The following is a 16,025-nucleotide window of genomic DNA, read 5'->3' as shown; positions in this document are numbered from 1 at the left end:
GTTACACCTTTTTCAAATAGAGAGTACCTATGCAGTATTTATTTATGCTTTTTTTAGGCTATTTGCTCAAAAAAAATAGTCAGTCCCGCCGCTTTATTTTATTAGTTTTTTATTATTTTGCACGTTACAATGGCAAAATTTGACCCTGCAATTTTTCTATTCTTGAAGTGAGCTACACAACAGTGTATCTGTACCTACTTTTTTTCTGACTTTGTCATGTTGTTGAAAAAAATATATTATAAATTCCATGTCATGACGCAAAAGCTGATTAATTAAGCATCATTAACACAACATCATTTAACCCATCGGACAACACAATAAATTGTTCGAATAGACAGTAGGTTAATAGTTACGCATGATAGTGATGTATGTTGTATGGGTTAAAAAAAATGGTATGGAAATAAATGTTTTTTTCTCTATTAAAACGAAAAAAATATACTGTATTGAAATATCGACTTGAAGCAACTATTCCAAAACCTGCTCTTTATATATTTAGAGTTACGCCACTTTACCGTATGCACTTTAATGATATCTTAAACGCTCGTTAGCCGTTTCAATATCTTCTAATCAAGTTGCCGTATCAATAGTGTCGCAGACTTTGTAGACAAAAACTCACGTGTTTTAGATAATCTTAAACAATCATCTCTTCGATAATATCTAAATAACACCTGGATATATTTTTTTGTTGTTATTGAAGTGGGAGTTTCCTATAGATTAATGGATTGGTTGATAATGTGACTAGACTGACAGACAGACCGAGTGCGAAGTGAGTCCAAGAGCGACTACTGGGTCCCGGGTTCAATTCCTGAGTCGGGCTAAATTCTCTTTGTGTGTTCTAAGTATCTTTCATAAAGCAGCCCTGAGTCTGGAAGTTGCTTCTTACCATTTTACACACCAATGCCTCGCAGAGCACGTAAAAGACTGAAAATATACCTAAATCTGCACGAATTGGAGAACCTGCTAAAATTGTCAATGAATCTGTTATTACTTATCAAAATTCTGATATCAACTACAGTTTCAATCATGTTATAAGTAAACAAATAAAACAAGCGAGCGACGCCGCTAACTCAGGCCGCTCAATCGTAAGCATTGGAAACACCTGAGAGACCCAATCAAGTTCGCTCTAGTGGTGGGCATTCAGTGGGCTTCGATAGTCCGCCGCACCACTCCGTCACCGTCCGACCGGAATGGCGTACATGCGCGTGCGATCGCTCTTCGTTCTAACTTGTAAGTCTAACTCACATTACCCATACAATTTTTAACTTTATAACTCATATCTCAGTGCAATTTTTCATCTACGTGCTTTTTTATCGTGTGTGTGCAGTGAACGTTTTGTTAGATAATAATCGGATTTGTGTTGTGATCGTATCGTGCGTTTAGTTTTTGTTATGCATTTATTTGCGGTAATCATGCCTTCTTGAAATCGGTTTTAAATTGCGTAAAACAAGTGGGAATAAAAAATATGGTCTTCGAACAACTTATAAGTTATAACTTGTATTATTCTTCTCGGAAAATTTCTTATTGGTGAATGTTTTGTGTTCTTTTATGTGTCAAACTGTTTTTGTTGGCTCTACCATCTGAGAGTCGTGTTAACAAAGTTATTTAATAGTTTTACTTAATTGTATGTTTTGAGATAAAGTTAAATAACCAGGGAGAACCTTTGGGCTGTTCCTGATGGCTACTATTTTTTATTTCCTTCAATTTGTTTACAACCGTTACTACTCTACTCTTACGTTTGCTTTTCCTGTACCACATAAACATTAGTTTCTCATAGGTACATCCGAACCCAGGAAATTCTATAAGTAACCCATTAAGTATAATTAGACCACTTTTCTTCTTTGACTAGGCCTTACATAGTAGGTATGTAGATATATCTTTTTGAGAAACCTACTTGGAACTAACTAAAAAGTAACGGGACCATGGTAAAACGACAGCTTGTAGGTGACTCATGTGACTGTCTATACGTTTGATTGATGAATATTCAGTGTTTCTACATTCCCGACACGATCACCATTCTTTATGACCAGATAACCCATAAAAACTAGGAGCTATAGTAGCCTGTTTTTCCATTGTCCAATCAAATGAGATTCGTCGATTCACAAGTATATTCATATTTAAACTTCATGCGTAACCTTAATACCTACCTATTTATTTTCTTGAAAACCGGCTTTGAACTTGACCTGATCAAATAATTATGAATTTGGGACATACATAGGTAAGTTTCAACGGCATGGTCACTCGCCATTCATCAACATCATATACAGGAAAGAATTTCGGTACCGCGGGTAACATATCGTCAATATACACATCGACTATAGATAATAATACAACTTAATAAAACGGCAGTTTTAACATTAGCAACGCAAACAGTTACGTTTCATTGTTAGTTATGCTTTAGCATGTAACGATAGTGCCTCGTATGCGATGCACGAACTCAATAGCGTTACGTAGTGTAAGCAAACAGTGTTGAATGTATCTCAACTGGCAGGCAGGTGTCTTGTAACATCAACTTGACCTACGGAGGACAGGAGAGCTAAACAAAAATGTAATTCATAACATACTTAAACAGTTGATGGTCCTACATCCAGCATCAGGGCTGAGGGACTGCTTGAAAGAGTTACCGAGGTCCTGGTAAACAAAGGGATCCAAAAGAACACTGACACTCCCTTCCACTGCACCCATAGAGGGAGGGTCCGTCAGATGATTTCCATATTCAATAATATAGGATCAGACCCTACGAGTAAAGTTTAGATACCTCTCTCCTTAGTTGAAAGGATAATAGTTGTAAGGATTTCCCTGCTTTTAGGGATTCAATGTAAAATAATTTGTTTATCTTATAATAACTTCTGTTTTCCTTCAGCCAACGCCAATAACGTTCTTTTTTCCCCTTTAATTTATAGTAGAGGAAGTGAAGCATATTTGGAATACCAGTTTGTTTTTTGAAAATAAATTGAAGGAGAAACGGGATAGCTCAATAAAAAATACATTAAATTATTGTCAAAATATTAAACTTTAATAATGAGAACAATCAAATATAAAAAATACCAGATATATTATCAAAATGCCTATTAAACTAAAAATACTCCAAAAACGTGATTTGACTTAGGGTGCAGATAATTTGGAATATAGTATTCCAAATTATATTCATTTTTTTTTTCTTTGAAAATTGCTAACACTTTTTCTTAGAAACTAATAGAATTCTAATATTTTTATAGTCATTGGCTCTTTACAAAAAAAGAAACTTACAAATAAATACAACCGACTCCCAAAAAAACTGAAAAGCAAAAAAAACACGGTATTCCAAATTAACAACACACCAACCTAACTTAAAATTACATGTCAAATTTTTTATTCTAGAAATATTCACAAAATTATAGTAATATCTTAAACTAACAAGGTCACTCCGCAATTGAAATAATTACAATAAAGATTTAGAGTGTTACAGCAAATGATTACCACTGATTGCATTCTTACCGAAAAAGTTTTCAAATCAGGCGTTTCGTTCGCTGGGGGCTGGTAGCCGAAATGTCAAGATGGCGTCCTGTTTTTAATGCTGTATGGCTTTGTTTATCGTTTGACGTTATGTTTACGGCATAAAAACTCAGATGGCGTTTATATATATTTAGATATCGAAGTATTCCAAGTTACCTGCAGTATTCCAAATATGCTGCAGTTCCTCTACTATATAATCAAATGACTTGTGTGAATGACCGTAAATTCGGAGCCCATCAATTAGTAAGTAGTCGAGTGTTAGGTAAACATATCGCCGTGGTTCCAAATTGTTTTTGTTCTTGCTTCATTGATTATCATAATAATCATCTTGGGATACTATCAACATTTTTGTAGTGTAAACAGAGTTGGAGGAAACACCAACGTTAAATTCGCTTCCCTAAGAAAATCTTAATCGTTCTATAGTTAACGGAGAACCAATTATTTACCATGGTTTACCTGGCCATTCTAAAAAGTAGCCTTAATCTGACTTTATCTCTTACTAAATAGTTGTTTGAGCGTGAATGAATGTCATTCACATTTGTGTTATAGTAAGGATGGTAGGTAAATATGTACAGCAATTTGTTTCCTCGATAGTGTAAAAGGCTTTTAGACACAACAGCTTGGCACAGTCACATTAATTTGTTATTCTTCTTATATCGAGTGAGTTTATTTCCCTAGCGTCATCGAGCCCCAGTGACAAATCCACCTGACGGCCTCTGACGTAGAATTTATTTGCAGTAAAAAGCAACGACAATCACACACATTATCGGGAAAGTTCCAAGTTATGTAAAGAAAACGATTTCTCAGTAACATCCCATGTTGTTCAACAATAGGTACCTACATCTTGTCACCTCTAGTCGTTTCTAACAACTCCGTCACTCCGACCGTTACACTCTTCATTGTTTTAACTGATACGTAGATCCCATAGTAAGGGGTCAAGCAGGTTTACATATTATCTCTGAGAATGTATGAGATGATAAATCTTTGTTTACTTTTAAATATTTGTGTAGCCGTGGAAAAAGTATGGGAGAAAGATTCAATCACTTGTTTCTTTTTTGTGTAGGTTTGTACCAAAGATTTTTATTGAAACTTGTCGTTAGTGAAGGTAACAATTTGTTCAACAAAAAATATGCATTTAGAATTTAGAAAGCAATTATTGCCATTCCCATACAACCATACAAGTAATGTCATAGGCTAATTATAGCGGTAAGTATAACTTTCTCCAATTATCGTTTTTGTAATCATTGATTTGCAAGACAATTTTACTGTCAATATTAATTACTTACATGGAAATACGATGTCACTATAAGGTTGTAGTAGATATTGGGACACGCATAACACGCATTCTCACTCTAACCATGAAATGTTCATGTCACTAAACTGAAACTCAAAAATGTTATTCCAATTAAACCTATAAAGGTCTTTTAAAGCGTCAAGTTTGTTGCTCTAGCTTAATCGTTTAGTAATGAAGTTAAAGCCCTGAATGAAAATTCGTAGGTTTGTTCACACAATAAAGACAAGATACAGCATCTTATTCTGATTGCCTACGTAGTTCCTATCTCCTCCATTAATCATCGACAATCTTAGTACAATTCGATATATCGAATTGTACTAAGAACTGACTGCTTCATCTCACTAGATTTTGAACTTCAGATCTTCTCAAGGCCTGAATCCCAATCTCAGACAGATACCAGGAAACCGACCAACTTTCCACGGCGTCTCAACCCATTGCTCTAACAAATGAAGCGTTTAAAAAAACAGTGAAACCATCCGTTATTCTTTCAAGCCAGTATCCAACGTATACTTAACCAGACTTATAATCCTGGTCATACATTAACCAACACCTATACGCAATAATGATTATCAACAAGCTTCAAAAACAACAAAAAATTGCTTATAACGCTCCTACGCATCCAAAATGACTGTAAAGTCAGCCATTAACATTTCTATTAGACCAACATTTGGTAACCGAACCTGTATAATTTGACGCCTCGTTGCTATCTTCATTGCTTATACATTTATCGTTGGTCTAGTGTGACTATGATCTACATACTTATGTGGTAATTAAGCGCAATGAGCAAAATATAGATCAGGAACTCCTGTTGTTAGACAGGTATTATTATTATCTAATGGGGCACCTAGACGATTATTAATTGATGATTTGTGGTGCAACTCAAATCACTTTCCACTTAAGTCTGTGCCTAACTTTTACCAGAATACCAGTTCATTTAAAAATTCCTCCAGCAACTGCTGAGTTTAGGTTTCCTAAAGTATTTAATTCATTTTCCATGAATTAGACAAAAAACCTCTTGCACATCGGCAACATACCCTTCCATTGCAAAGCACTGGAAATCATCAATTAACTATTACACTTTACCGCGTTTACAAATACTCAACACTTATGTACCTACTTATGTTCTTTCAATGTACATAGAGCTGACTTCACGTACTTTACAACTTCTATTTAAGAACCTAATATAAACTTACCAACACATCAATCAAAGTTAGTACTATAGGGCTATGAAAAGAATAATAAAAAATATTTATTGTCCTCTCTCACTTTTATGGGCTATTTACTAAACACAATTTTATACCTAATGTCAATGCTATAAAGTTCAATATTGATTAACGACATATTGACTAAGTACTAAGTCAAGGTTGCTTACCTATATGAGTACGAGTTCTAGACTTAACTTCACTGGCAATACAACATTATCAAATAAAGGGAAAATTATCTACATTAAACCTTAACACAAGATCGATAAGTTCAAAATTCTGTATCGAGATTTCCAACGATAACTAGTTGACATAGTCTAAATCCAAATGCATAGAATTCTAGGCTCATGAATCATAGAAAATTCCTACGCAGTTTATTGCAAAACGTGTTTATTTATACATTTTAATCTTCGTTGTTTACAAATTGAATCTTAACACATGTTTTCTAAGATAGAAACACTTTCAAATTGCATATAGATCGATTTCTGCGTAGGAAGCTACGTGACATCATCCTAATCTTGTAAAGCAGGAAGTTTTAGTAAAGACTGTTTACAAAATCTTTGAGTAGAATACCTTTTCATACCTAATATTTACATTCCCCTATCTTGTAAATGTAAACTAACTAAAACATCTACTTCCATAGAAATCACATCATCTTTTTCACACAACAATGGAAAATCTAGACAATGGGAGACTTTTTCAACGATCTCAAACAAATTGTTTTCTTATACATACAATAGTTTCATGGCATAGCTTAATGCAACTCAAAACATACATAATAATATTATAAAACAGACGTCCATAAATATTTTGGCGTTTGTAAAGGCACGGCTCACTGGTCAACGAGAAAGTTCGAATTGGCGCGCCTACCATTCGTATTCATTGTGTAATATATATAGAGCATGCAATTTACTCAATGAAACAACACAAGGGTTCCGTCCCTGAGGTATTTGACCTCTCTGGAGACGAGATTCGCAAAAAGCGGACCTTGAAAACTGGTTCTGACAAGACGGGATGTGATGAAGCAAATATGCGTAAATCAACTCAGCGATCGGCTTTGTTTATTATCTCAGTGTTGCTATGCAGCTGTTTTGTATTTACCGTTTGAATTATAGGTAGCTAAACGATGTTGCTCATGATTGCCATCATATTTTCAATGTTTGCAACGTTGTCTAACGTTTAAAATTCCCACAGCAATAAAAATGCGTATTTAGGTATCTTTTGGGATAGTACCTTTTTACTGTTACAATAAATGTAGTTTTAACTTTGTTAAGAAAATTCACTAGTGTCTAATGTAATATTTGTTTCCATTTTACAGTGTTACAACTATGCCGAGCTGAAATATCGGACTCCTTACCAGAATCGTGGTATTCGGCAAACGTGATCAATGATGGCTTCCAACCTAAACCGATTACGGAGATATTCTCAACTGAATCACCGTTTTCTACAACAAACCCGATAGTTGTTTTGCCGAAAGAATCCAGTTCCGTGCCGGACGAGATTTTGTTGTTATCAACATTACCACCTCCGAGGAAGATATCAACCACAGGGTCATCATCTGCGTCTGTAGTAACAATACCATCTTCGACACCACTGCCACCATCTGTACACACGTTACCACCGTCGTCAGTGCAAACATCAGTTCCAACCACATTCCCAACGACACCTTACCAACCGGCGCAACCTGAACGAATCACTCAGTTTACTGAACAAACCCAACCAGCATCGGACCCAGCGTTCTCAATACAACCAGAGATCCAGCAAACACCTGAACCGCAGCAACCATCTGGACCCCCGCTAACTCAGTCGCAACAAATACGATTTGAACTAGTGCCAGGTCAGAGCCTGCCTGATCAGCCGTCTATACAGCAACAACAATTACCATCATCTACATTATCACCTCTATCTAACTACTTCTTGATCTACCAACAAGCGCCACAATCCATTCAAGGAATTCCAGGGCAGGTAGGAACGTCACAAGAAGTGCCGCAAAGTAGTACAGTCGGGCAAGTTCCTACTACGAGAACACCAGCGACAGTGTTCATACAACCATCTCCCACTGTGTCTCCTCCGTCGACCCGCACGGCACCTCCAACATCAACAACTCCGGTGCCATCAACAGTTCGAGTTCAAACAACTACCAGGACCACCAACTGCCAAAATCTAACAAATACACCTCAATCTCCACTCTACCCTCTAAGAATTCGGGTGGTGGCTCCCAGTGGTTCTATAACGAATGTGAACTTCAACACACCTGGAAGAACTACGACCACGAGACGACCAACGACGACCAGGACCCGTAGAACAAGCAGACCTAGGAAGAATAATTATGAGACGTGTACAGACGGATGCAGAGGTAGAAGGGAGCCGATATGCGCAGCTCCGTTGGCGAGCGGTTTCTTGGATCCGAACACTTTGAAGGGCTTCCCATCTGTCTGTCATATGGCCTGCCATAACTCCTATAGAAAGGATCGTAAGTTAACTTTTTACAACATTTATATTCTACAGAGCTACCAACCAAACTGCACCAATGCCAGTAACGGAACTTTTTAAACTATCTTTGGTCACTCAGTTTTTTTTTTTTTTTATGTTTGGCAATCTATTGCTGTGACTTAACTGGTTAACTCCCATTCATCATATCGGTTACAAATCTGTCATTATTTTGTGTACTTATTGCTGTATTGCATGTCAGAGCACAATTTTATTGACTATCTTTTTTGGTGATCAAAAAACAACATTTTTTAACTGATCCAACCGGATTGATACTGGCATTACACAAACAGGCGTTATCGCTTCACTGTTAAACTGTTATAAAAAAACGATTTCCTCAGTCGGTGAATGAATAAACAATCTTTAACGGTAACCAGTGCATGTAAACCAGTTAAAAAAACTATTTTACTTTAAAAATATCGCATTTCTACATAACAAAGTATGTACTTGCAAAACTATGCTAGTAGGTAACACCTAGAAAGATGTTACTAACGTTACTATAATAATTGGGTATAGAAACCTGTTTAGTATACTTTGGTGCCATGTAGCATTGCATTATAGACCATGTTTTTTTTTTAATTTTCAGCATACGAGAAGGTTCTGGACGGTCGCTGCGGGCGGCTGCGCACACGAATCCGGACGGTTGACTCCAACACAAAGCTCACCAGAGAAGAACTGAACAAGGCACAATACATCATTGACAATAGTGGAACTAAAACCATCGTCGAATTCTCAGGTTTACCCCAATAATGGGTCAAGTTTTTGTATAGACTTTAGAAAACTAATTCACGTACGACAGAGAAAATGGCGACGAAATAAAAAAAAACGAGTCATGCCAGAGAGTTGACGTCAAAACGTCCACGACATTTTAATGAAGAGCCTTTTTTAGGTTTTTTAACAGTCCCACTACGACTTTTAACCACGTGTGAAAATAATAAAATTGTGCCAGATTGTACTCAAACACTTTATTTTAAGTCGTTATCGAACAATTTATGTAGAAAATAAAATGCTCTAAACTATTCATTATCGATAAGTGTCGATATACTGAGATAATGTAGGAGTAAGAGAGTTGAACTGATTTTATAATTATTGCAAATATCTTATAGTCTATGCTCCACTGGGCTCACCTATCATCTTTTTATTTTTTATACCTTTGTCTTTAATTTAACGGTAAAGACATTAGAAGTAAGCATCATTCATGTTGGTATACTGAGTTATGTTATTTTTAATGAAAAATGAAAGTTCGTGTATGAGTTTGGGAAATGAACAGTCGATCTTTGCCGCCTGTCATAATTTCGACTGATATGGTCTTACTACAAAAACTTAACCATGTGTCAAACACTTGTCTAAAAAAAATGTGGTTCCAAAATGGACCTTATTTCAACGTCATAATTTGTCATTTTTTAGACAAGTCTTAAACTGACGTTTAAAAGATTTTGTGGTAAGACGGTTTAACTTTATTTAATTTTCTTGTAAGAGATAGATCTACTTTTTACTTTTTATTCCGTCCATAGAGATGTACATATTTGATATCTTATGATATTGTTTAATAAATATTTTTTAAAGTAACTGTAGTTTTAATTAACAAATTCTTTGTTGTACTTTTTAAGATTTTTATTTTCAAAATGATTTTATACAAATTACACTTATCATCTATTATTTACAATGTTATTTAGTCATAGTCATTTGTTTATACTGTCAAAATGGTTTTGTGAAAGGTGTTTATGATGATATTATTCAATTAACTCAGATCATCGATATATTTGTCGATTAGGCCCAGCCCTATTCGCTTAGTTATACGAAGTAAATTCGAATACATACAAAAAAACTACACCTATAATTTGCTTGAATGCCAATAACTAAATCATAAAATTAATATTCATTTTGTCTGTATGATATCAGTTTAATATCGATAAATATTATTTTAATGCATACTTTTGGTACTATACTCAAATAATGCATTAACGGAGAAAAAGATGAGAATACTAAATGTCAGTCTTTTACAAACATTTTGCTATGCTACATACATTTGAATGGCTTAAATACTTAGTCAAATGCGTTGTTTGTACGTTAAAACCTCTGTTGAAAGTTGCCTTGTTGTTGGGAACTCCCGCCTTGTTGTTGGCCACCAAACATCATCTGTTGTTGTTGATGGAATTCTTGCTGTCCTCCGCCGCCCGCGTTGTTACCTTGATTCGGTCCTGGGTCACAAATACATCCAAATTAATATGAAGATAGTTTAATCGTATCGCCCAATAACATTTTTGTCATTAGATTCGGGTTATATTGAAGAGTATAATACGACTGAATGCAGCTTGGTAATGGTTCAAATTAATCTGAATTTTAAAACAGCAAAAAAATATAAAAGTGATCCTCCTGATCCTGATCTCTTTGACCATCGAAAATTATGTAGAAATATTTAAAACCAAAATCGAAAAGTTTATAAAGGTTTTTTTGACATTTGTGCATCGATGATTTGGACTGAGCCCTGAATGCGATATTATAATATGTTTTTAATGTTGTTAGTCAAGGAATGAAAAGTACAGGTAGTTACAAAATGCAAGAAATAGACACATGATTAGTTGGTTTAATGGCTGACATAATTATGTATAATTAAAAATGAAAAATCTACTGAAAATTCTAGTGCTATGCTAATAACTAAGGTGAATATGAGTATACCTACTGGTCTCTATGTACGAACATAAATAAATAAAAACTAATAACATACGGTATAATGTACCTGACATTCTCATCCTCTTCGCGTTGTTCGCTCCGTGATCATGACTGTTTGCTTGCACTTGATTCTGTTGTGTCTGAAATTTGGTAAAACGAAACATTTTAATAAACCCCAAAATATTACATGAGATTGAAAGGTTTGATAAGGCAATTTTTAACCTACTTCTCAAAAAGGCGAAGGGTTTCAATTCGGATGTTTTATGAATTAAATAAATACTTGAATTGATTCAGTGAATGTTATCACCCCAGTGTACCCTAGGACTGGTTCAACTCAATATATTTTAAGAAAATGTACACTTCTATTTATTGATAGCTATAAATAGATAATGGTACTATCTACAATACATAACATAATACTACTCTATCAATTTACATATTAAACTGAAATACCAGTACCATTTACCATTCAGGTCCAAGATATATTAATTCTCCTTTTTAAATAAATTCCAGTTAGAAGACATTACACTAGAAAAAGAGAGAGAAAAACAAGACAGACCTCTTTTATAGTATTATGTGAGGTGTATGAGGTTTTAGAGCCATTTAATTATAGTAAGAAAGGCTGGCTGCATAGTCAATCAACGCACAATTTCTAACTGCTAAAATAGTTTCAAAAGATATAGACTTCATTAGAAACTGGGGCCCGACTCCTAATTTTACATACGATTCACATTCGACTGAGATCTAATCACGACTCAATTACGATTGAAGCGTGTGTGGCAATTCCGCTATTTCTTCTTTGAAATAAACGTTTTTATCCTTTTCTGTCATGATTGTAGAGCAAACTACCGTATAGACCAATATCACCAGAATGGCGTCGTTGAAATACAATTGGTCTTATATTAGTAGCAGAATGCCCGATATGGTTGAAACTGCTATTGCGATTCAATTTTGACTTAAGAGAATCGGGCCCCTGATATCGCGTTACATCGTTGGAAACAATGAACGAGGTCGTATTTTATTAACAAAGTACATACATTCGGTTGTTGCTGCTGTTGATTTTGGCGAGCTTTGGAGTCGCTTTTATCTTCTTGGTCGTCATCGGTCAAGAATTCTCTCTTCGGATAAGGGATGGGACACCCAGCAAAAACATCCTGTGGACAAAACATGTGCATTAGTAATCATTACTTTAAAGGGACCACATCTGGTCTAGCAAATAGCAGTTTTAAGCGACAGAAAGAGAAAGGGCGACGGAAAAAGGTGATTCCGTGCTGCCAGATGTGGTCCAACCCTAAGACTGTGCACAATGCTGTACCTCTATAGTGTACACAAAACAAAAATGTGCCAAGAGGAGGAAAAAACATTTCAATTCTGTAGATTATTTTGTTTTGCTATTTTAAACTGTTCTGATAAAAAAATAAAAAGTATGTACTTCCTTAAAAATAATACTATGAATACTACCAATAACTAAACTATTTGTGTTGTCTTTCTCACATTAGAAAGATAAGAAAATATATTTGAGAATTGAACATTGATACAGTGCTGCACAATTAGGATGAGATTATACCTAGTTGTAACCGAAGTTAAGAGGACATAACTAAGTTTAGCTGCATTCAGTCGTTTACATTTAGCTGAAGCCAGTTAAACCTAGATGTAGCTGCACTGAGAGCATTAGCCATAACTTACAAATAAATGCATGTGTGTCAACTATACCTGTGTTGGCAGTGGATCTTCAGTAAAGTAAGGGTCCTGCATAGCCTGTTCTGATGTGATTCTCCGGTTAGGGTCCATGAGCAACAACCTCTGTAGTAAACTAAATGCTTTGCTATCTGGTTTTATTTTGTGCCTGTCCATGTATTTACTTAGAGAACAGTTCTGATAGCTGAAAAAAAAAACATAAGTTTAGCATCAAATGAACTACAAGGCTTATAAAAGAATTACTTTATCTCCATTCCAATTCTAAATGATCTATGAGTTAAACTTAATATTGGATGTCATTGGAGAAACCATGGTTCATAGGATGTACTTCAAATTCAATCTAGTTTTTGAAGAAGATACAGGATATGATATTCATATTTCACATGTTTTTCCATATTCTACATATTCTTATACAACTGAAGAGTTTGCTTCTCTGGTAGCTTGGTGTCAATCTATGTAAAAAATTGTTTCAGTATTAGTTAGCCCATGTTTAGAGGAAGGCAACTGTTTTTTTTATTTTTCATGAAGTAGTTCCCGAGGGACAGGATGAGGGCAGTGGAGGATGCTAGTATTATAATAAAATTACTTTGATCTCTTAAAATCTTTGACTAAAGTGGCATGTTCCGGCATTTTCCTGATATCTTCCCAATCTTTTTCCTGAGGGAAGCCCATGACATTGAATATCCTGTCCAGTTGGTCATGATGGTATGGATTGCTAGTCTTGATGTCTTCTTGCCGACAGTGGAATATGGGCTCGGAAGTCAATAATTCTGCAAATATGCAGCCTATTGCCCAAATATCTGGAATATGGACATATATTTATCGTTATTTAATAAAGTATTATGTAAAATCTTTATTAACTAATTTGCTGGAATTTCAAAAATTATCTGGAAGGGTTTCACACAACCAAAAGAATTGAACTATTTTTTTTTGCCTTATTACTTGTTTGTGATAGACTTTCTTATTTCAATTCAAAATAGATTATGGCAGTACTTCGTATAATGACAATACAGAAAAAAGTGTGTATTTTCTGCTATGATAACAAAGTAAAATTTTTCATCACATTTATTGATATAATAATAAAAACATAGCTTACCAATAGCTTTAGTATAATGTCTTGCACCAAGCAACAGTTCAGGAGCTCTGTACCAGAATGTGACTACAACAGGATCTAAGTCAGCTAATGGTTTCAGTGGAGCATTGAACAGCCTTGCAAAACCCATGTCTGCTATCTTAACCCTGCCCCTCTCTGGTCCTTCACCCATTACCAGAATGTTTGCAGGTTTCTGGAATTCATGAAGAAAATATATCATCATCTGTCCATCTTTTACACAACTATATTGGGGGCTTCGATTCTAACCAAACGCAGGTGAGTACCAGTGTTTTATGGATATTTATATGGAGTGACTGCCTATCTGACTTCTTAAAGCCATTTACCTGGGCTTACAAAACTGCCTAATGCTTTGTGCCAAAAAAACTTATTGAATTAATTGTTAGTTTATGTATAGTTATAGTATATTACAATCAGATAGGTATTCTTTTCTTGGTGATATAATCAAATTGCTGTAGAGCCATATTCTTAATTTCTAATAAGCAAATAAATTCAACACTTACCAAATCCCTGTGCAATACCCAATTAGAATGTAAATAATGTATCCCATCCAAAATCTGATAGAGAAGACTCTTCACCATGCCTTTTGGCACCATTACAGACTTCTTGTTAGCTTTAGCCGCTCTATGGAACTTGATAATGTGCCATAGATCATGTTCAGCATAGTCAAATAGCAACCAAACTTTGCGGTCAGTGTGAGAAAGGAATACTCGAATGAGGTTTATTACATTTGGGTGTTTGAGTTCTCTTAGTAGCTGGAAATAAAGAATTTGAACTTAAAAATTCATTTTATAGGCAACGTAGGCGTTTACTTTGCATCATAAGTGATTAGCATCTTGCTTGGACTTTGTGGACTTAATAAAAGGTAATAATATCAACCTTATTGATTTGTCCTCCAGATAAGTGGTCATATTAGGGTCAAACATGGAGCAATACTGGCTGGCAGGCTGTACCTATACAGTACCTTTTATCATTACCTCTTACAGCCACAAAAATCAAAATGAAACATTATTATAACCTGTTGTTTTGTTCATTGCACTCAAATACCTTATTATTAAACTTACCGCTATTTCTCTGCAAGCAGACATAGATAGCCCAGTTCCTTCAATTTGTTTCAGAGCATAATCCTTGGTATCGGAGCCGTCTTTCCGCCTAGCCTTGTATACGTGACCATAGGTACCCCGACCGACTTTACATCCCTCAAAGTCAAAAAGATCTTCGACCTTTGAACGTTCATTTTGAGTCTTCACTTTGAAATCATAGTCCATCATCACCGGAGCCATGGTTTTGTTTTGAAAATTATCACCCATCGTAGCTGAGTAATTAGAATTAAAATGTCAGTAAATGAAACGAAACTTTTTTTACTAGATTTTGCATAAATAACTAAATGTAACAAATTCCGTTGTAATCAAGTATTTGCCTTTCTTAATAAACAATTTATATTGAAAGGCTGTCTAATCTAATATAACCATTTTGCATTCGTTTCCGTTTCGTGCAAATATTTCGTCGTTCGTCGAATGAATGAAATGTCAAACAACAAACAAATTGTCAAATCGGCTTTCACGTAGACTGCATAGATATAATATTACTAAACAAGATTGCGCACGCTCAAAATATATATTTACGAAAATGAACTCTATTCTAACGCAATAAGGTACTAAATTGGTTGCATAATACACAGAGGCAAATCCGAGCCGAGAGGGATAGTTCGAACGGAGGCTGTTTGTCTCTTTCTAACACCTTGCCAGCATAAAAAAATGTTGTGATCAAAAGTTTTGTCTTCCCAAAAAACAATTGAATCACATAAAATTTGTATCTTATTTTAACAATTGTAAGTCAACAAATTAATAACAATCGCATTAATTTATTCGTATTTATTATTAAAACATAAACAACATAAATTTTTATTTTGCTTTTTTTTTATTTTCTAGCGGTAACCCTGAATATTCTTGGCGCGTAATCAGCATTTAAAATTTTGTTTATACTTTTTTGTATTAAATCAATTTAAACTACTTAAATGGTGAAAAAGTGTTGCGTTTATACTTGTAAAAGTGAATCCTATGGT

The 16,025-nt window shown here is 35.0% G+C and overlaps 2 protein-coding genes across 3 annotated transcripts; one reads left to right on the top strand and one right to left on the bottom strand.

The window, feature by feature from the left end:
* The first annotated feature begins 1,067 nt into the window (after positions 1–1,067).
* Positions 1,068–10,047, top strand: LOC110377491 (mucin-2). The gene is made up of 3 exons (XM_021336412.3): positions 1,068–1,227; positions 7,307–8,461; positions 9,065–10,047. The coding sequence occupies exons 1-3, from the start codon at positions 1,188–1,190 to the stop codon at positions 9,226–9,228; spliced, it is 1,359 nt and encodes a 452-aa protein (XP_021192087.3). The 5' UTR covers positions 1,068–1,187; the 3' UTR covers positions 9,229–10,047.
* A 109-nt stretch (positions 10,048–10,156) lies between these two features.
* On the bottom strand, positions 10,157–15,479 carry LOC110377495 (cyclin-dependent kinase 8). 2 transcript variants are annotated; one of them, XM_049847448.2, is made up of 8 exons: positions 15,025–15,479; positions 14,464–14,715; positions 13,946–14,135; positions 13,436–13,649; positions 12,865–13,033; positions 12,189–12,305; positions 11,207–11,291; positions 10,157–10,679 (listed from the first exon to the last, which is right to left on the bottom strand). In XM_049847448.2, exons 1-8 carry the CDS (start codon positions 15,268–15,270, stop codon positions 10,549–10,551), a joined length of 1,404 nt encoding a protein of 467 aa, XP_049703405.1. In that variant the 5' UTR covers positions 15,271–15,479; the 3' UTR covers positions 10,157–10,548. The 2 variants fall into 2 exon arrangements, with proteins under 2 accessions (XP_049703405.1, XP_049703406.1); XM_049847449.2 differs by having other exon boundaries at positions 11,219–11,291; positions 15,025–15,478.
* Between the last annotated feature and the right edge of the window lie 546 nt (positions 15,480–16,025).

The sequence above is a fragment of the Helicoverpa armigera genome, chromosome 7, assembly GCF_030705265.1.
Source record: "Helicoverpa armigera isolate CAAS_96S chromosome 7, ASM3070526v1, whole genome shotgun sequence".
Taxonomy (NCBI): domain Eukaryota; kingdom Metazoa; phylum Arthropoda; class Insecta; order Lepidoptera; family Noctuidae; genus Helicoverpa; species Helicoverpa armigera.
This window is presented reverse-complemented; position numbering and strand designations above follow the sequence as displayed.

Coding starts and splice junctions, on each gene's coding strand:
- LOC110377491 (XM_021336412.3), top strand. CDS start 1,188: ATGGCGTACATGCGCGTGCGATCGCTCTTCGTTCTAACTT. Junction 1,228..7,306: donor ATCGCTCTTCGTTCTAACTT/GTAAGTCTAACT, acceptor TCCATTTTACAG/TGTTACAACTATGCCGAGCT. Junction 8,462..9,064: donor TAACTCCTATAGAAAGGATC/GTAAGTTAACTT, acceptor TTTAATTTTCAG/CATACGAGAAGGTTCTGGAC.
- LOC110377495 (XM_049847448.2), bottom strand. CDS start 15,270: ATGGGTGATAATTTTCAAAACAAAACCATGGCTCCGGTGATGATGGAC. Junction 12,306..12,864: donor AAGATCCACTGCCAACACAG/GTATAGTTGACA, acceptor TTTTGTCCACAG/GATGTTTTTGCTGGGTGTCC. Junction 10,680..11,206: donor AATGTCAGGTACATTATACC/GTATGTTATTAG, acceptor TTTGTGACCCAG/GACCGAATCAAGGTAACAAC.